Genomic DNA, 22846 nt, shown 5'->3' with positions numbered 1-22846 from the left:
TAAAAACATTGTGTTGCAGGATGTTTAAGTCTAATAATATTTCATTGTATGTCATTAACAATACATAAACAAAAAGGAAGAGAAACTTTATACAAACTGGGTCATGAACTATAACAACATCATTAAACGATCCGTTCCATAAGAAGTCAACTTATCGGGAATGTAAACAAATAAATGCATGCAGGCTGTGTAAATTGGTAACATACAATAATGGAGAAAGGGAGAAATTTTGCTAAAGCATCTTTTGCTGTAAAAATATACAATGATTAATGTGCATTTATCATTATATTGGCGGTGTGGTTGCACATATGTTCCACTCTTTTATGCAATTCTGCACTTAAATAGAAATATAACCGTTCGAGTTGAATATTACACTTTAAAAATCATATTTATTATGTTATTCGTTTACAAAGGCATAACATTGTAAAGGCTAGAACACGAGACATTTCTGTGCAAAGTAGAATAATGCAATTTTAGTAATAGAACATAGTTTACAAAAACATTAGTTTATTATAAAACGCCTAACAAGCTTGGAATTTTAGACTAATCAATCTTCACAGATATATCGTACAAGCTTAAAGGCGATTCTAATGCGCCTACGAAAAATTCCAATTTTGAATAAGCAAATTGATTATTCAAGGTTCTTGTCGTAACCTTTATATGGTATCAAAGTGTGTTAAGCCTTATAAACGTACACATTTCGGGTGCTTCGGTTTTTTGTTTCCCTTTTCTTTGTAGTACGTTAAGCGTCGATTATTAATAGAATATAACAATGTAGTCTTTAGAGAATTTTAATGAGTAACTGTTCTTTTAACAAGTAACTTGTCTACAAGATAATATTAAACATTGATGAATGAATGAATGAATGAATGAATGAATGAAAGAAAGAAAGAAAGAAAGAAAGAAAAGAACGAAAGAACGAACGAACGAATATTAAAGTAATAAATGACATTGCAGTTTCTTGTATCAGAGATGGTTCAGAATAGAGAGGTATCATTTGACGAAAGTCTCACATTTCTGTCATTAAGTTGGCCTCTAAGTTGTAAACTAAGCATCTAGCATCTTTTAAAGTTTGTATAATCCTATTGTTTAATTCTTATAGGCTATTTCGATTTGTTTAAAACACTTTACTTGAAATCTTTCTTTTTTTGTTTCAAAATAATCCATATACTCAAAATCTTTTGTTTTGATCGATATTGACATATAGTGGTGTGTATTATTTTAGTTTGTACAATGACTCTTTTTATTTTTTTCATCTTTTCTTTTTTCAACCTTTTGAATGTAGTACACACAAAACCATTTGAGAACATTTTTTTATATATTTTTGTTTTCAACTAAGGTGCAAGGTTGAATGAATCAATAGCAGTGGGAGAAAATAAATATAATTATTTAACTTCTTAGTATACACAAAATGCTATACATGCAATGAGGGTATGCTTATGAATTTTTGAGTTTCAATTGAAACAAGAAATATTCAAAATTGATTAATGGCTGATAAAATATTTTCACCTGTATTCAATATTGCCTTTACTTTCTTGGTAGGACTTTAAGCAGGAGTGTGAATCGTTCTAGTACAATCCATGAGTTATAGGCCAAGATACTCATATCAAGCTATATCAACATAATATTATATCAACAGTTACTGTAAACTATATATACAGCCACGAGATAATCTACATTACACCCGGCAATGACATTCCAGATCACACTCGAGCGGAATACAGCTTGTATCAGTCGTGTCGTATTTTTGAATGTGATGCTTGTATTGAATATGGAAAAATTCATACAGTTATATCACAACAATACAGGAAAAGACTAAAGAAAATGTTAACTTCGACATAAATTAGACGCTTTGCTATATCTTTTGTATTTGTATTATACGATGGGTGTGCAACATGCTAGACATGGCATAATTAAAGAAGTTAAAGCGTGGTCTGATTGGCACTGAATATGAATTGCATGTTCCCGTTCACACACCCCATCACCGACATGAGCTCAACTCAACATTTACATATGAAAATATTTTATGGCCAGATAGATAAGTTCAATATTTTGAACTGCCAATACGTTAAAGGCATGTTATTTTAACATAAGGACGGCATTTTTGCGTTTTTCATGACTCCGCAGAAATTTTAAATATGACTTTCTTATCATCGAGTAAAGAAAACTGTCTCCCTTTACGGATAATGTTAAGTCAACTATTGCCCTTTTGGAAAACAAAGCTTCCCTACACTATTATGAATAATTAATGATGGAATGAATAATTTGCTGTAAGTATTTGCTTTTTTCAGTACTCAAGTATGTTTGAGCTTGTTTTTACAGCCAATAAAAGTCTAAATATAGGACAGAATTAATGATTAATGGAATAATTTCTTACATTGCCATTTTAGAACCTCCCACATTATATCGACCTTGAATCTATTCATTTTCATTTTCTAGACATTTTCTGATGGCACGGTTGAACGTGATAATATTACAAAAAAAATCTCCAATTATACAAACAAACAAAATCAAAACAAGGTTTAAGTTTTAGCTCCAGAAAATGTAGCGTATGTTACGTACACTCTATATAAATAATAATGAAAGTTGTCATCAAAAATAGCAAAACATAATATGTGAAAAATGTATAAAGCATTAACAAAACATACTTGTCAATGAGTAGCCAAAGCTTAAAATTTCAAATAATATTAACCAATTTCAAGATAAAATCGATATTTGTAAAATATATATAAAACTAGAAATGTGTCATCATGCCACGGATCCCCCGCATGCAGCCAAAATTTCAGATGGTGCATTAATTATTTTTTTCATTTTAAGTTCAAAGCCCTTAAAACTTTTCAATGTTAACACAACCATTTTCATACAATGTTCAAGGCACTGAAATTATTCAGTCTAAACCTTTTAAAAATAGCATATTGCATATTTGTAGCCAAAATAATGGCTAAAAGTATGAGAGCTGAAACTGAAAGTTCAAAATTTTTCAAACATTCAGGAAAGATAAGTTTGTCTAAAATCATTGAACCTCGACCAAATTCAAACTAAAACTGCTTATTCCTAAGATGTATCTATATTATTTTCAAAGTGAAAGGGACATAACTCTGCCAAAAAATCATCAAACCATGACCAAATTCCAACTTGACCTGCCCATTCGTTTGACATATCCATATGTCAAATTTAAGTTGAAGATGTAACACTGTTGGGTAGATAATGAACAGAAACTGTAAATTTCATATTATTTTCAAACTGAAAGGGGCATTACTTTGCCAAAAATCATTGAACCATGACCAAACTCAAACTTGGCCTGGGCATTCCAAAAACATATCCATATGTCAAGTTTGAGTTGAATGTGTTGCACCATTGGGGAGATAATAAACGGAAAATGAAAATTTCATATTACTTTCAAAGTGAAAGGGGCATAACTCTGACAATAATCATTGAACCATGACCAAATTTGAACTTGACCTGCACATTCCTTTGACGCATCCATATGTCTAGTTTGAGTTGAATGTGTTGTACCTTTGGGGAGATAATGAACGGAAACTAAAAAATTCATATTATTTTCAAAGTAAAAGGGGCATAACACTGCCAAAAATCATCGAACCATGACCAAATTCGAACTTGACCTGTATTTTCTCATGACATATCCATATGTCAAGTTTGAGTTAAATGTGTTGTACCGTTGGGGAGATAATGAACGGAAACTGAATTTCATATTATTTTCAAAGTAAAAGGGGCATAACTCTGCCAAAAATCATCGAACCATGACCAAATTCGAACTTGACCTGTATTTTCTCATGACATATCCATATATCAAATTTGAGTTGAATGTGTGCAACCGTTCTTAAGATAATGAACGGAAACTGATGATGACGGAATGACAGAATGACGGACGGACGGAAGGACGGAAGGACGGAATGACGGAACAGGGTAACACTATATGCCCCGGTCATTACATGGCGGGGGCATAAAAAATATATAGAAACGTTTGCAATATAAACAACAAACTTCATATGGCAAAATGTATAAAACATCTACAACAAAAGATTTTGAGCATCTTTCTTGTCGTACAAAACTTTCTATTTCAAATATTGGATTTCCAAATAAATCCGTTTAAAATAAAACGATAATTGTAAATTAATAAATGAGGAAATTATTCTAATAAAAATAGCATGTATAAAATTTCAAGAAAAAGAATTATATTTGTTAAAATGTCAATGTTACCTTCCTTTTTGTATAAAGTTTAGAACTTCAAATATTTGATTTTAAAATAAAAATGTAAAATATAAATTAGAAAACTCTCTAATAATTATAAATAACACAATAAATATTGGTTAAAATGTATAAAGCATTAACAAGCAAAAAAGATAAAATGTTTATAACGTATAATATCACATATCACCTTTTAATTCTAACTATAGATAATAAAGATAGACCAATTGTCTTTTTGTCTTTTTTATTGTTTCTTTTTTGTGTTTGTTTTCTTCTTTCTTTTTTTCTTTCTTTCTTTCTTTCTTTCTTTTTTTCTTTTTTTCTTTCTTTCTTTCTTTCTTTGATTTTGTTTTTAGTGTTGTTTTTGTATTTTTATTGTGTTTTTTATTTGTTTGTTTGTTGTTGTTTTTGGTCTTTTTTTGGGGGGGGGGGTCAAATTAAAGTAACAAAATGATATAGTTTAAGTATATTAAGCATAAACAAAACAAAATAAAACTGTTTCATTTTCTCTTTTCTTACAAAAATTTACATTTTCAATATCCAACAAATGACACACATATAGCTTATTACAATAACGAAAGCGGGGGACAAGATTGGCATTGGAAAAAAATCTGTTTGTTTTTTGACAATCAATCAACACATAGTACATTAAATCGGCTTAAAAATAATTATATAAATATTACATGTAAGCCTCTCGGTATAACAAGGTGATGTTTTATGTGCAATACATCTACCAAAAATAAAAATAACAACATGAAAATGTATAAAGTTTCACGAAAAAGACTTATTTTTGTTAAAATGTTTAATGTTACCTTCCTTTTTGTATAAAGTTTCGAACTTCAAATATTCAATTTTAAAATAAAAATGTAAAATTTAGATTAGAAAACCCTCTTATAATTATAAATAACACAATAAATATTGGTTAAAATATATAAAGCATCAACAAGCAAAAAAAAAATAAAAATGTTTGAGTACAAACGTATAATATCACATATCATCTATTAATTCTAACTAAAGATAATAAAGGCAAGTGTTTTGTTTTTTTTTTGTTTTTTTTTTTTTTTTGTTTTTTTTTTTGGGGGGGGGGGGGGGTGGTCCAAATTAAAATAACAAAACGTTATAGTTAAACTCAATAAAGAATTAACAAATTAGAATAAAAAGCTTTTCTTACAAAATTTACTTTTTCAATATGCAAAAAATGACACACTTAAGAGTTTATTTCATTTATTTGTATAATAATGATGCGGATGGGGGAAGATTAGCATTGGAAAAAATGAGTTTGATAAATGACAATCAACACGCAGTACATTCATTCGACAAAATAAATATCAATATTACATGTAGGCCTATCGGTATGCCAAGGTGATGTTTTATGTGCCATAACATCGACCAAAAATAGAGGACATTTGATTGTTTCTGTCAATATGCTGAGATATGTTTAGCATATTCGCGAAAAAAACAACAAAAAAAATCATTATATTTTATATCTAACTAAAAATATACGAAAGAAATCATTAAATCAGCAAATTCTCACTTGTTTAAGAGGAAAAAGACGACAAAGAAAAAGTGATGGCGTCAGTCGTTCAACTGTTACGCAACAAATTTAAGTAATGTCATTGAGTGTAACTTTAACTACTTTAAAGAGCAATAATATTTGAATCAAGAAGTACGCCATTGTCAGGAATTAAACCCAATATTTATGTCTAATTATTGTGAGTAATATACTTTGCAGATAAAACCAATACTTTTCCATAAAATACATACAAATACATAAAATACATACACATACAAAACATGTATTTTTTTAATAAGTCGAGCTTTTTGGTTTTGTTTTGAAATTATGAAGTAATATATTACAATATATTCACGAGCGCCGACGTAACTAAATATTTTCTCACTTCTATATAAGGTATATAACATTTCAACAGTGAGCATGAAATAATTGTTAACTTGCGGAGCAACTTGTTGTTCCTAAAGAAGGTATCAGCTATGAGAACACGTAGTTATGTTCCGTAATTGAAATGTACAGTAACCTTATTGCCGATTATTGTCGTCATTAAGGCCGTGAGCTATTGCAAGGTTATTTTCGTTCTCTCAAGATGTTACTAGCGTAGGAGAAATAAATACTTTCAATATCCAGTGATGTTAAAGAACTAAATAAATACCATCTTACAATAGCTAGTGATGTTAATTAACGAAATAAATACTATCTTACAATTGCTAGTGGTGTTAATGAACAAAATAAATACTATTTTACAATAGCTAGTGATGTTAATGAACGAATTAAATTTTATCTTACAATAGCTAGTGATGTGAAGGAACGAAATAAATTTTATCTTACAATAGCTAGTGATTTTTAAGGAACGAACTAAATACAATTAATTTTACAATAGCTAGTGATGTTAAGGAACGAACTAATATTATTTTTCAATAGCCAGTGATGTTAATGAACGAAATAAATACTGTCTTACAATAGCTAGGGACGTTAATAAACACGTTCATCCAACATAACCTTCAACATTTTTTCATTTTTGCTTCTGTGTAGGCGGTCGTAAATGATTCTAGTTTTACTCAACCCTCCTGCCCTTTTTCATGATTTTCTATTCATTTCAATGGCTTAACTCCCGGGTTGGTTCGCTCAGAAATTATCATGTTTTAAGAATTATTCGTATGATCACAATCCATTCCTATGTTGGCCGAATAGATTTGATATTATTTAGTTTCAATTAAAATTAACGCATCTTAATAACTCGTTTGCGTCGTGATCAGAAAGTTCTTCTTGTCTTGTTTTAGCCTTGTTATAGTCGTGTTATAGTTTTGTTATTGTTTGTTCATAATATAAATATATGATCAGTGCTATATATTAATTCAAGTGAGCGTATGAGCGTTATTTATGCTTTTGTGTTAAGTAAATGTACCGAGTCCTTTAAAATTCTTTTAAATGTTTACATACTATGTTTATTTAAGACCATTATGATAATCAAAAAACAGTTTTTTTAATAATGATCATGCATAAAGGGCAAAACGATTGTTCAACTATTTGGCATTCAAACATATTTACTACAATTACGTGCCTCGTCATATTAATTTAAAGTGCATAAGTCATTCAAAATATATATTGTAATATTTCATCTTGAATGTATGTTTTGTAAAGATATTTTGTTTATCTTCAAATCAAACTGCTTTGTCGCATGTTAATACGTAATAAGTGGCCCGTGTTACTTTTTGTGTGACATGTTTAAATATGATAAAGAACTTTGCCAAACAATCTGATACAGTGTGCTCAAGGGGACAACAGACACTTTCCGTGGTACTACCGTGAATGTCATTTAAACCAACTTATTTTAGTAATAATTGTTATTTATTTAAATATTGTGCATTAAATGTCTTTGATCTTCATAAAAAATAACATATTTAAAAAAAAATGTCTTTATAAATAATAAATTTTGAACAAAAATCCTGTTGTTTAAAATCGTCCTATCAAAGTCATTCAAATTTTTTTTTGTCGTCAAACTTTTGGAATATAAGCATAATTATAATATGTAGGGAACCGTGTCTCAGATTATTTCTATCTTTTCTCAAAACAATAGTACGTAAAATCAAACTTTTTATGCGACTTTTTTCACCATTCATATTACGCAATTAAAGATAATGGGGGACATTAGTGAATAACCTCCCCTGAGTACACCCTATAAATAGATAGGTCCTAAGCAATTGGATTACTCTGACTTTATCGCCTATTTCTTTGTAGCAAACTGAATTAATTAGGGCTAATTATTATCATTTGTAATATTCAGATTAAATATTGCGATAAGCTGTAGAATCTGTTCACATAAATGAAACATTTTTTTTCTTATTGTTTACATATTTGTTGATGCATGTGGAAATAATTTATTAAAACATATCAACCTGTCTTACATAAAAATCAACGACAAAAGCAAAGGATTCCAAATATTTGGACCTACTTACATTTTGGTTAACCTCGGTTTTTATCAAGGGAAGATAATCCATTATTGTCCCTCATTAAGTCACTGATTGAGCTATCAAAAATCCCTGACACACTTCCCTCCGTAAATGAATTTCCTTTCATGTGCTTTAAACCGCATGTAAATTGCTTGATTATTACAAAAGTTATGCCGATTCAAAGTTAGTTCGACCCGCATCAAACGAAGTGTCATAAATCGGCTGCTCTCCCTCAGACCCTTTCGTTTCACGCTAAATAATTGCATAACACGCAAATATCGCACCAAAGGGGGTCGCAAGATGCAACAACTTTTTATGACCCAGTGACATTTGACCAAATAAAAATCTGCTGATTAATATTATTATATAGCAGAAATTTCTTTAAATCTTAACGTGATATACTATCCGTCTGGTATCTGTCGCAGATGTCACATGACTATTGGTAAAATTTGAGGCACTCGGTGGGAGGAAATGAAATGCATTAAAATGCGTACAGCTAGCGGGACAATTTATTTGTTTCACTTTTGAAGTTTTATTATGTATATCATCATCATTATTATATTATATCAGTGTCACGCTGCCTATGTATTCGCGTATGAAATTCCGCTAGATATTAATTAATTAATTAAAATAACGAGCTAAAGTCTGTGGTACGATGTACAAATAAGAACGGGGTATTATATATTTTTGTCCTGACATATTTTAATAGAAATAAAATGTATCACTCGATCAATATGATCTGACCTTGATTTTATTATCATGAATATTCATCTATGCACGGCATAGACCTTGATTCAGTTTCTTCTGGGACACAAAATAAATGTCATACTTTGTCTCAAGTTTATTAGTTCTGTGCGTGTTCGATTTACTGGCAAACATAATATCCGAAACATTCACTAAAAAAATATATTTCCATATCTGTCCGATTTTTCTATCGATTCATAAAATATATCATCCGCAGATTATCATAAAATATTTAAGAAATGTGTCATCATCATATCTATAGGAGTTTACATAAAAATGTTGTCTGTTTCTTTTTATACTGTTAGAAAACGAGGTTGAATGTCCATTATGTCTATCAGATTACGGGACAAACAAATTATTATTTCACATATTATTGATATAATAGGCAGCTACATTATTTAACCATCCCTATGGTCGTGCGATTTGCCGCTATTCTAAATTATTTATGTTACATTTTGTCCGACGTTTTTTTTTTTAATTTATTTAAAGGCTAAATCAAAAGGTAGACCATAAATGTCGAGATATTCATAAACGATGTACAGTATTTGTACGATACTTGTATTATGTATACATGTATAACTATTATGGACCGGTAATTCACGGATATATGGAACTACTGATTTCCCTCACTGATGCCTCAATAGGGGGCGTAGCGTTATCGATAATTGACAGGTTACGCGAATAGCAGATAAAAACGGTATGGGTACCGTTTTAAAACGTTTAAAAACACGTTTTCTGACTAACTGCTTCCAAAATTAAATCACGAATGAGTTCATAAAAGGTTGATAAATCTACTAAGCAAAAAATCTCATTTTAGGTATTTTGAGTGAATATTGACTCCGTTGTCACCTTAACTCACATCTCATTGCCTTTATCATTAAGATTGATGATAAGAAAGAAGTGCATATATAAGATAGTTTTAAGCAAATTATGAGTATTACGATAAAAAAAGGGGGGAGGCACCCAACGGGGAACAAGGCATCAAATAAGAATAAAGATACATGTACATATATACACAAAAGGACATAAAATTATACCGAGATATACAACTGAATAAAAAAACATTAAGCTCGGAATGTCTTCACTTTTTCCTTGATGAATTCATTGCATACAGGGCAAAAGATGATATCCTTCGAACAATTGTGACACACTCTATGATGGGTGCAAGGAAGGAACAAAATGTCTGCCTCTCCAGTAACGCACAGCTTACAGTATATCAGGCTCGTCATCTTCTTGTTTTCCTCCACCATTGCTTGTAAATCTTTGTATAATTACATGGGATACGATTAATACATATACATATATAGTATAACTAATATGTGCAATCTGAAACATAATGGTGCAATGTTTTCTGTGTGTGATAATATGCTTAATCTACCTACTTTTTCATATTAAAGATTAGGGATATAGGGCAAAATAAGGATTTAAACATTTAAGTTAAATATTCAATTCTAAACATATTTACTACAATAACAAGCCGTAACATATCAATTTAAAGACTACATAAGTCATGCAAAAATATATATTGTAACATTTAATATTGATTCTATCTACGTATAGCATTTAACTGTCTTTTCAAACATTCAATATACTTTATTCAGAGTAAACCGTAATTGTGTAATTTTATCTTTAGTTTAGCTCGTAAAGTGTATGCCGAGTTGATAAATATGCATAATTAAAACTTTTTAACTATAAAAAATATCATTTATTTAATCAGTTAAACTGTAAGTTGTATTCTCCAAATACTAATATGTTTATTATTATATTGAATGTATCAACTTATTTTAAAATATAATAAGCATACATTTATAAATGGTCACATTAAAGTCATGTTAAATGAAACAACATGTAAGATAAAAGTTAGAGAATAACATGTAAGATAAAAGTTAGTAAGTAATACATTGTTAAATTTTATAGTGACCTTTCAAATTTGAAAATATACACTGATGAACAGTAACATAAATTTTGTAAATCTGTGGTCGCATTAACTCAGCAGTTCAATGTATTTTAGTTAGAAAAGAAAACTTGTGAAAGGTTTTATTTAAATTATTAGTGACTTAAAAGACCCATTAAAATAATAATCTCCGCTCATGGTCATGCACGGAGGGGTACTCTTACCAGCAAAGCTGAAATTTTGTATGACTTCTTCTGTGCTGTTGCGACGTAAAACTCAACCCAAAAAAGGTTTTTGTGAGCATGATTTTTGTGTATGAAAATCAAAAATCATCTCGACACTGGATATAATCTATACAAATGAATATACTCTTGCTACAAACCTTTTGTTGTTTCCTTTGGCGTTGCAACTGCTTCTGATTTTTTCTCATTTCTTTCTTGTATATCCAATATGGTATTCACTACCTCTTCGACAGTTGGTTTTCTTTTACCATTCCGTTCTAATTCAGCTTTTGCTGTAATGACATCGATCTCGGAATAGCCCATATGCTGAACAACTTGAGTTACATTGAAGCTCGAGTCTGAAATAGACAGTAAACAATAATTTTAAGTGCTACGTTCTAAGAACCGTATGTCAAAATGTCGCATTGAAGTCATAATGCATAAGTTTATATATTAGTTAAAATGTCACTTGTCTGATTCATTTCATTCTCGGCTATTTTTAAAACAGTCCGAAAGTGTAGAAATCTTTACGATCGCTCACCACGGCCTGATATTAAGCACGCATATTTTAATTGAGCCTGTTCAAGAACGGTGTTAGTCCATGTACGCTTCTAGCAACGACCAGTGCAGATCTTCATTCGGTGTTGATTACGAAAGCTTCATTGCACAACCTGGTTCATGTACATTCGCTATTAATATTTCTTGATTAATTATCTTGAAATTGGCAATATATGGTGGATAAAAAGGTTGATCAATGGTCAAAAAAAGTAAAAAATATTTGATCTTACATTCAGTACTGGTATCAACAATTGACAAATTCTCTGATTGAATATTTGGAACATCTTCTGTTGGTTGCGTTACATTATTGCTACCACCGGTTGCTCCCTAGATTGAAAAAACAACATGACATGACATAAGTACATTTTAATGTCATTAAATAAGTTAAACAAATTATTTATTCTTTTATACATATATATGTATAGGTCTAATGCATATATACTTGTCATTTGCATAATGTTGCGACGGTGCTTCAAGCTCATAGTCAATGCTTCTTGGGACCATTTGATTACAAATAGCAATACTTTCGGTTATCAATCAAGGACAATATCAATTATTTTAGAGTACAATCAAAGTAAATAATAATGATTCTAGTAGAAAATATATGTCAAATATCAATGCTTCCGGAACACGATTTGGAACAATACCAATGATTCCGACAGATATCTACGACAATAACAATGCTTCCAGTGGAAAATCAATGTCATTTATTTAATGTTTCCGGGAAAAGATTCAGAACAATGTCAATGCTTCTAGGCAGATATCTATGTTTTCAGGGGAATATTCAGGGCAATACCAATGCTTCCAAAGACTGATCAAGGACTATTTCAATGTTTCAAGAGGGTGCTCTCAATCATTTCAGATATATTAGTTTGTTAATATTGGCTATACAGTATACCTTTCAAACGGTTGGTTCTGGATCTTTAGCTGCTGTTTAATCTACTATTACCTGCGACATTTCAGATGTCAATTACAATTACATGAAAGATGATCTACTTAAATAACTCATTTATCAATTTATTAATTGTTCAAATTAAATTACAATACAATTATTATATTATTGTCGAAACATGTTATCTAAATGAGTCACGTGCTTCATTATGATAACATTATGTTATATCAACGATTTGTGACAAATATTCAAACAGTCAGATAATTTAATATACTAGTATACAGGATTTAAACATCAGTATAAAATGTTATTATAACTTAGTAATGAGTGAAAAGACTTTCAGTGCAAACAAACGAAAAGATGTATATCAAAATACATAAATACCATCTGTTCATTTTCATTCCCTTGTCTATTTCGTTGCTGCATTTCTACGTACGCCGCCCCTTTCAACTTAATAATGTATGAGCATTTCGGAAAGTACGTCGCATGCTCTTTGATAGGATCATCACCAGAACTCCAATCTTTTAACCCACCATCACACGTGAAACAACGACATAGATCGCCTCGTCCTTGTAGGTATATGCATAAGAATAAACAATTTGTCCAAGTGTCCAATTTTTAATGTAAGTTGCGTTTCATTTACTGACATACTTTAGACATTTTCAGATTCAAAACTGTCAAATTCTATAGACCCTTTTAAGTGATATTATGTATAAATAACATTTTTGGCATGCGTATTTTATTTCGTTTTAAACGAAATGTTAATTCGTCTAAAATGAATGTTATGCATTTGACAAAAACATTTATCTGTGTACAATAACACTATAGTGTCTTATTTCATAAAGATTGATATCACATCTCATCAGCACAGGACGAATTAACTCAAAACCAAGCAGACCATTTTCTGTGTGAAACATTTAGTAAATATATAACAAAATGTTTCAAATTTGGATTATTTCAAGAGCTAAAATACAAACTCTTGGTCAGGTTTCCATCACATGCTGGCATAGAAACACTGCTCTGACACCCTTCGTTGATGCATATCAGTTTTGCCTTTTTAATAAGCCTTAATGAGATTTTCTAGCATGATCAATTGTAATGTACAACACGTAAAAATTAAAAAATGTCAAGAATATTTTGAATTCCTGAATGAGTATTGATAGAAAATGAATTTTACAATTGATTTGGTTCAATGTATAGGTGCCCCTCCGTGCGTTATTTCAGGCACGTGCGGGTACCTGCGTAGAACCGCCGACGGTCCTATTTTACAATTGCATTGTTCATTGTCGTTGTTTAAGAAATAGTGTGTTCAATATACCAGTGCAGAAAAGGCCTGCTACAGCAAGTTGATGGTGCGAAATGTTGATGTGTCTTGGAAAGTTCTCAAAAGATGCGATTCTTGCTTCCATTGTTTGGTAGCGTGGTGATCTGATCGTGTAGGGGACTTGAGGGATATTTTGACTCGTTGTGCTTCCATTGTTTCTTCCTGCTCAAAATATAATTCTTTTACAATGCAGGTTGTTAATCATAATTCAAAATCCAAAACCTGCTTTTGCATAACAATATTATCATTAATGATTGGACAAAGATAGATCGTTTGTGAAAATAATTGTAAGGATATTTAACTGTATAAATCGGTGATAAATTAGGATTATCAAGCCAGCAGAGCACGGATTTTTCCTGGTTATCTAGTCTAGCGATAATTTGATTAAAATGGATATTGAAATTGTAAACTTTATCATACTTAGAATTTAGATATTATATTTGTAAATTATACAAGAAAAAAATGATTGAGACATGATTTTACATTTACATCAATATGATACTTCTCTTTTTCACTTAATAAATATGATATGATAAACCTATGGTGGTTGATTTGTGCCATGTCGTACTTTCACGAAAATTTTTGTGATTTATTATTTTGGTTCTTTGGGGTGGATGGTTGGAGTGGGGTTAAGACGAAAACATGAAGAAGAAAAAAGAATCCGTCTTGCGACCCGCCTAGCGAAAGTAAGAAATAATGGTGGCTTTGTAATATTATCGGGTTTTTTGTCCGGCGCGAAAATACGAAATAGCACAAATCAGCCACCATATTAATTTGCAAAAAATGCATTTTCTTTTATTCATTTTGTTACTTCCTTAAACTTGTGAATTCATGCTTATAACTTTTATGTCAAATTCAAGTATTATGAACAGATTTATTTTTACACTTTATTCTTACGTAGTTTACATACATTTTCGTATAAACTATTTAAATGTGTATATATATTATCAGACTGCTTATCTTTGTTTACCAGGATGTTTATTGATGATATAGATATATATTTAGAAAATTACGTCTTACCTGCTTCAATCATGAGCTGTTTATCGGTTTTGGTTTGAAAGAAAATAAAACATATTGTTTACTTTAATAAGTCATTCAATTTTAGATTTAACAATTGTTCTTTGTATTTCTTTGAGTCATTGGTATCTGATACGATCAATTAATGCCTGCTTAAAAAAATCAATCGGAATTTATTCACCGTTATGTTAAGAATTTTAAGCTGCATTGACAAAACAGTGTTGTATTTGCATAGTGATTTCATGATAAAGATTAAATGCCATATGTAACAAAACACTTCCGTTACTGTATGATCATACATGGTAATTTGATGTCGGGTTTTCCACATTGCATCATGTAAAAATATTGCTTTTAAAGATGCGTTTGTTCAATATTTTGCAAAATCGTAGTTGTAATACTTCTTACATTAACCTGTAATGGGAATTATTCATGTGCCCTCATCATTGTTGGTAGAAGTGAACTGCAACAAAAAATCTATATTGCCTACATAAAAACTGGCAGGGGATGTTTAAAGTGTATAAAGCTATATCTGATGAAAACATTTGTAATTATTTAAAAACATATAAATTACTTCGTTTAATTTAATAACCGTACGGTGATTTTTCAAAAAAGTTGTAATACAGAATGACTGTGTTAATTATCACACATGATTATTGTACGTAAATTAGAATAAAATGTTCTGGAACAAAATATTCCCCTTCTATTGTCACTTGATTTATTAATTATTTGGGGCATATTTCTCTCAATGTAAATAAATAGGTAGGTAATTTTCTTTCTTTTCTAGGTATTTTCTAGTTATTCTGATAAGAATAATATAAGCAAAACTTTTGCAATCATAACACATTAAAGATATAGCTTTATACACTTTAAAGGTTGTATGTTGTCAAGTGAAATACCTTCATTTGATTAATTCTTGTTTTGCCATACGTTTGTACCAAGAAGTCGCATAAGGACGAATATTTAACATGCTCAGTAAGAACATCGTCATCTTCAACCCAGTCCTTCAAGCCTATGCCACATTGGTAACATCTTACAAGATCTTGCTTATCTAAGGAGATGAAAAAAAACTTAATAAGTGCAATATATGCAAAAATGTTTGTATATTTGAAGAACATAATACAAATGCAAACGTAAAAATAAAATCATTTCAATAAAATATTTGAATTTCGATGTTTTACATTGTCATTTACTTATTCTAATTCCGTATAGCATTTTATTTCTCTTGTGGATATATACGAGTAGACCGCCACATTAAATGATTTAAAAAGCTTTTTGTCAACTAACGCAATAAGTCTTTTGAATTCTGATGTACAAATATAACAGGAGTTTATGATATCTGTCTTGTAAATTAATCATACCAGATACTACTCATCAGCATAGTTCTTTCTCAAATGAAGGAAAGATACAGTGGTTAATAAACAGGCAGAAACAATATCGCATAGTTGCCGTTACTTCTAAATTTATCAGTTACACGTTATTTTAACTAACTACCTGTGTAAAAGAATCCACATTCAACTAGCATTAAAGGTTTCGGTTTGTTTGCTTTTGGCCAATTCAAAGAATGAAACGACTCTTCTCTTTTATGTTTTTCGGAGTAATCTGGATATCTGGGTGGTTTAGATGTTGCCGCAAACTTCGGTTCTCGGGTGTTCTGATATCTTCTTTCATTATAAGAGGTCTGTACGAAAGAAACATTTGTCATTTCGTTGTCAAAATTACTTCTTCTAAAGGCACTTGTTGATCCAATTCTAGATAATGAGGGCTCAAACGAGTGTTGTCCCATATCTGCTTCAGTTGCTTGAACTGGAAAATGTTCCCCTTGCAAATCACGTTCCCTTTCGGTCTCTCCATATTTTGAAACCTCTGGTTGATTGTATTTCTTTTTATCATTTGGAAAAACATGTTCAACGTCAGTTGGCGTCGTACTGTGAGGAATGCGTTGACGCACGGATGAAACTGTTGACCTATCTGATAATAGTGTTTGTACATTCAAAAGTTGACAAGAATTCTACTTTAACAGCTTAACGTAAAGACTTTTGTACTATTTTTCCTACATTGATGCCATAATTCTATCTCGATAGTAAAACAAATCAGACTGAATAAATAATTTAGAGGTAAAATCTTGGTAAACAGGGGTCCTTATTGCATCTTTCATTACATTGTGTAAATGGCTGTATAAACAAAAGACAATAATTATGCGATTCAAAAATTGACTCATATATTCGTACAATAGGTTAGAATCTGCAATAATGATATAACATAACTTACTCGTTAATTTCAGCGAATGTTTCGAATCCTCCGAAGTTATCTGATCAATATTTTCTTTTTCAAACTCAGCAGATATCTGATTTCCTCCATTTTCATTGAAGAAACGAGCGGCGATTAACGCTAAAAGTATGTCACAATCAAGTTTCCGCCTGACAAGTTTCTCCTTTTTAATTTCTTGCTGTATCTGGAAAGTTAACCCTCCGAAAATGTATTGGTTGTCTATTAGAAACGTTTCGTTGGACAATGAGAGTATAATAAATCGCCTTTTTTGCTTTAGCAAATTAAGTACTTTTTTATTTTCATCATTTATTTTATTTAATCCGCTACCATAGAAAGATTTCGTGAAGGTGTGTGATAAGTTTGTAATTATCCCAAACACTAGCTTTCCTTCTTCGATAACAAGGAATGGTATCTTCCCAAAAATTCTTCCCAAAGAAACAAAAGAGATCAAAAATAGTTCAAAAATATCAAAATCCAAATCAGATTCTATCAGTGTATCGCTACAAAACGTAAAATCGAGCTGGCTATGATCAGCATAATTCAAGTTAAATTCCATTTTGAATTATCCCAACTATATAATCATAATTTACTTTACATACCGACACGAAGGCAGTTAATCGTTACGTGTTTATTGTATATGATATCGATACAAGGCTGGGATCCCAAAAAATGTAGAGGTTGTTGTTATTTATATGAACAGATAAAATATTTTATTGAACAGATGATATATTAACATATTTGTGTTGCTTCTTTCCTCCAAAGTTTACGTACTCACAATAACAGCTTGATAGCATATACACTTTTTTATTTTATTTTTTTTATTTAATTTTTATTTTTTGCCATATAGAATAATATCATTTTCACCTAATATACTAAAATAGATAAAAACGAAGCGAAGAATAACACACATTGCTTTTTATTTTGAAGTTTAACTAGGGCAATACTAGTGTCAAATTCGAAATTATAGCCTTGACTAACTATAAAAACAGATATGTTTGAACTGACACGAGGCGATTCAATGTTTGATAAAGCTGAGTTTATAAAGCATAACGTGTATCATTTTGGTTCAATGTCACCACAAGATAAATTAAATAAATACTAATGATAAACGTAAAACTCATTTGCAAAGTTAACGTGAATTTGAGTTATCCCAGCATTTATTACCTAACGATTCAATTTTTTCGATATTGATTCAAATATATATCACATTCATGTTATTTAGAGATCTTACTGGTGCGTCATAAACTCAAAATTATGTTAAACAAGATCAACAAGAAAGGGCGGCATTCAATTAAGCCACCGAAAATATTTATAAATATTATATAAGCATACTACTCAGTTTGTTTTTGTTTCTTTAGGGTTCAAGACTTAGGAATGTTCTTTACTCTACTCTCAATGCAATGATTTTTGCAAGTATCAACATAATTTATGAGACGGCGTATATTATATTACAAATAAAGCATATGCACTTCATTCTTATTTGTGACATATAATAAATAAGAGATCCTCGATAGCGATAAAAACAAAATTTAATGGTGAAAATTGTAGACTAGTTTTGAATCTGTTTATTAGGGAAAAGGGATAAAAAGTGTAATATTTCTCAGTCCCTGATACCGAACATTTAGATTTATGTTTATGATCGTAACACATTTTCGTTTTTTCTTTTCAATACAACTTGTAAATAACACGTCGACATGCACGTTTAAAAAACGAAACAACTGAAATAATAACCAAATAAGTTTTGACCAAGTTTAAGCAAAATAAAAACAGGCAATTATTGATTTTCTTATGTAATGCTAATGTACGTTACGGCATTTGGTTTAAAATAAGAACACATCAGCAAAGGGTATGACATAACTTCTATAAATATGTTTTTCATTATAAAATTATTATATAAAGTCATAATTCACTTATCTATATTACCCGATAACATACATAATTATATAGAGGATATGTGTTTAGTTCAGTGTACGATCGGGATATATTTCATCGAGTGAGTACCAACAGGTATATTTCAAGAGTGGCGCAGCCACAAGTGTAATATGAACTTTTGGTGTGCACGAGATGAAATATATTTCGATGTTACACTAATCTAAAAAAAAACACTTTTTATTACGAAGGCTGTCCGGAAAGTTCATATACTTCTTCATTTTTGTGTCGCCTCTACGGAGTAGTGGCGACATATAGGGATCACTTCTCCGTCGTCCGTCCGTCTGTCCGTCTGTCTGTCCGTCTGTCTGTCTGTCTGTCCGGCCGTCACAAAACTTGTCCGGACTACTCCTCATAAACTACTGGTGCAATTTTATTCAAACTTTACAGGAATGATCAGTACAAAGTCTAGTTGTGCATATTGTCAGCATTTTCCGGTTCAATGATTTTTGTCAGAGTTATGGCCCTTTAATAATTTTTATTTTTATAGTTTGTCCGGACTACTTCTCTTATACCACTAATGCAATTTCAATGAAACTTTACAGGATTGATCTGTAGCTCAAGTCCTTGCGCATATTGCACGAGTTTTTTGGTTGAATGATTTTTGGCCGAGTTATGGCCCTTTGATTAAAAGGTGTTTTTTTCTGTGTGTTGCCAGATACACAAAAGCTTGTCCGGACTACTCCTCATAAACTACTGGAGCAATTTCATCCAAACTTTACAGGAATGATCAGTACCAAGTCTTGTTGTGCATATTGTCAGCATTTTCTGGTTCAAAGATTTTTGTCAGAGTTATGGCCCTTTAATTTTTTTTTATTTTTAAAATTTGTCCGGACTACTTCTCTTATACCACTAATGCAATTTCAATGAAACTTTACAGGATTGATCTCTAGCTCAAGTCCATTGCTACTCCTCATAAACTACTGGTGCAATTTTATCCAAACTTTACAGGAATTATCAGTACCAAGTCTAGTTGTGCACTGTCCGTCTCTCTGTCCGTCTGTCACAAAACTTGTCCCAACATGAAATTGGCCATCATGAGGCCACACATGTGATCACTGATCGCTCTTGTTATTGTATAACAATACATACGTTATACAAATTTTGTCAGCAAAAATATACATATCTAGCGAACACATGCCATAAATTACTGGACTGTGACTTACGTTTGTATTTTAACAGTAATTACATATAAACATCATCATGGAGCACTTTGACAACGTCAACGGCGTCAAATTAACTTCATGTTTACCCGCTATCGATTTTTCTTCCGATTTGAACAGCCATGGTACATGTCTGGCGTATACTTAATACATGTAATGTTGCTGTTACTTTATGAATTTCATATTTTAAAATTATTATTTAAAAACAAAAATGTCACCGGTTACCATACTGTGTGTGAGATGTCTGTCTTTTTCACAGATTGTTGTAATGCATTCTGCGATATTTCGCCCATGCTACCTTTAGTCGTCTGGAGCGTTTCCTATACGATATACTGTCATTGCCGCTTCTTAATCTTGTTTGACATTTAAACACATAAATAGCATTTTATATTTTATGGTTGGTTTTGTTTATAAAGTAAAGATTAAAATCTCAATTCGTGCCATATAAGCGATGAAGAAAATAGCTCTGTCCGTGAATTTGACGTCATTTTTGCAACACAAAATGTATGCATCTTCATTGCCTATAATCGTCGTAAACAAGCTGTTTTTTGCGTATTACGTCATAACTTTCACTAAATTCATGTAATAGTAGCTCATGGTGTCACAAAATTAAAACGAGAGTTTGCGTTAAAAATACAACTTTTAGTAACTTATTACTAGAGTAGCTATTGTCATGAAATCAAAGTGCTCCGTAATTCGTTGATCATGTGGTCATGGTGATCGGCGCTTTGCGAATATTACTTTTTTATTTATTTTTTTTTAATTTAGAAATATGAAGCAGATAAATATTTTAGCAAAATATTCAATCTTCATATTGATATGACTGTTTATAATAATTTAACAGTCTTTTCTACGAACTTTATGGACAACCCTCGTATATGCAAAAAAAAGTTTAAAAAAGACAGTTTAACCTAAAACTAAATGGAAAACACACCAAAGAATAATAGAACGGTTTCCAGTACTTTGCACGCTGCTATTTTACTGAAATAACGTAACGCTTAAATTCAAAACAGTGAAAATTATAAAATTGATAATATATCACTGTTTCAAACAGTGAATTATCATTTTTTATTTCACTGATATATTTCTATAAACCACCGAAAAGCATGTAATAAAAATTTATTTTTAGAATGTGCGTCGTAGTACAATAACCCACAAATATAATACTTATAAGATTTGTCAAGTTTGTTGTCCTGCTGCGTTCTTGACCGAATATATCAAATATACAACATGAAATTTGCTAAAAATAAGCTTTTTGACACTGCAAATTTTAGTCCTATTATAATCATATTAAAATCATATTTCCGCTAACGATACACCTGTACGGGGATATCATAATCATAATACACCTTGCACGATAAGCATGTGGACAAGCATACCCATGGACATTTGTTGTTTTTGGCCATGTGCTTTCACTTAAACGTGTTCAAGCAGCAAGACTTCTCTCTTTAATTGTAAAACTGTGTTCGAAATTAACAAACTATGGCAAATCGACAGGTTAGACATCGTCTTAGTGAAGATGAGATTAACAATGGAATTGGAATGTTGGAGGCTGGCCGTTCACAAAGGCACGTTGCCCATATCCTTTGGGTATCCAAGAGCGTTGTCTCCAGGATGTGGAACCGATTCCAAATGACTGGATGTGTTGCAGGGCCACGCCGGAGGTCGGAAACGTTCAACGACTCAAGCCCAGGACCGATTTATTGTCCTTCAGGCCAGGCGTCAACGGTTCTCGAACGCTTCGACCTTACGTAACGACTTCCAGAATGCAACTTGTGTGCATGAAAGCACACAAACTGTAGGAAACATGTTGCATGATGCTCGGTTGAGGTCACGGAGGCCAGCAATTCGCATTCCTTTGACAGGTCATGGTGTTGGCGGGAATAAGCGCTCAAGGGGAAAAAGGACCTCATAGAAAACGGTACACTGACGGCAGTATGGTACTTCAATGAAATCTAAGACGCCAATGTACGCACGTAAGCTGGCGCAGTCGGCCCTGATTTCATATTTATGTATGACAACGCCCGTGCACACAGAGCCCACATCACAAACCGATATCTTGAGGAGGCAACTATAGTCCGCATCGGTTGGCCAGCGAGGTCCCCGGATTTAAATCCAATTAAGCATGTTTGGTATATGCTGCAGAAAGCCATTTCTTTACGCCACGTCCAACCAACAACAGTTCAGGAGCTGAAATTCTGGAAAAAAGTGATCCCTCGGAAGCATTAATCACAACAAAATAACAAGAGAATTGCAGATTCGGTTTAATTGAGTCTGTACATGAGGGACAATGAATACGTGCAACATCCCTCATACCCCCTTGCAAAGACATTCAATCATAGAGGAATGGACCCAGATTCCTCAGCACAAGGTCCGCAGGCTCATCAGCAGCATGCGGCGGTGATGCCAGGCCAGGCCGCGGACACCATACTCGGTATTAAACACCCTACCTCAACCTTTTCCTGATTTGAAAGATTTTTTTATTTCACTATGTGATCTCGAAAATGTTGATTTTCGTCCAGCACACTATTTCCGCAACAGGCACACCTCCAGGAACTCTTCCATTGTCATTATTTTCATAAAAATCAATTTTTAACTAATTATATTAAATTCCTTTTAATCAATTTTCACATTTATTACAAATACACAAAAGTAACGCACTGT

At 31.6% G+C, this 22846-nt stretch overlaps 1 protein-coding gene across 2 annotated transcripts; it reads right to left on the bottom strand.

Annotated features, from left to right (window-relative positions):
• Nucleotides 1-5707: 5707 nt before the first annotated feature.
• Nucleotides 5708-17787, bottom strand: LOC132752889 (baculoviral IAP repeat-containing protein 3-like). 2 transcript variants are annotated; one of them, XM_060743288.1, is made up of 9 exons: nt 17091-17787; nt 16314-16790; nt 15719-15870; nt 14826-14841; nt 13800-13970; nt 12866-13050; nt 11820-11916; nt 11193-11390; nt 5708-10177 (listed from the first exon to the last, which is right to left on the bottom strand). In XM_060743288.1, exons 1-9 carry the CDS (start codon nt 17644-17646, stop codon nt 9981-9983), a joined length of 2049 nt encoding a protein of 682 aa, XP_060599271.1. In that variant the 5' UTR covers nt 17647-17787; the 3' UTR covers nt 5708-9980. The 2 variants fall into 2 exon arrangements, with proteins under 2 accessions (XP_060599271.1, XP_060599272.1); XM_060743289.1 differs by having other exon boundaries at nt 5709-10177; nt 13800-13967; nt 17091-17784.
• Between the last annotated feature and the right edge of the window lie 5059 nt (nt 17788-22846).

This window comes from Ruditapes philippinarum, unplaced genomic scaffold (assembly GCF_026571515.1).
Source record: "Ruditapes philippinarum isolate M1 unplaced genomic scaffold, ASM2657151v2 ctg421_1_1_1_1, whole genome shotgun sequence".
Taxonomy (NCBI): Eukaryota; Metazoa; Mollusca; class Bivalvia; order Venerida; family Veneridae; genus Ruditapes; species Ruditapes philippinarum.
Note: the sequence above shows the minus strand (reverse complement) of the source record. Positions and strands in the feature narration are given on the sequence as shown.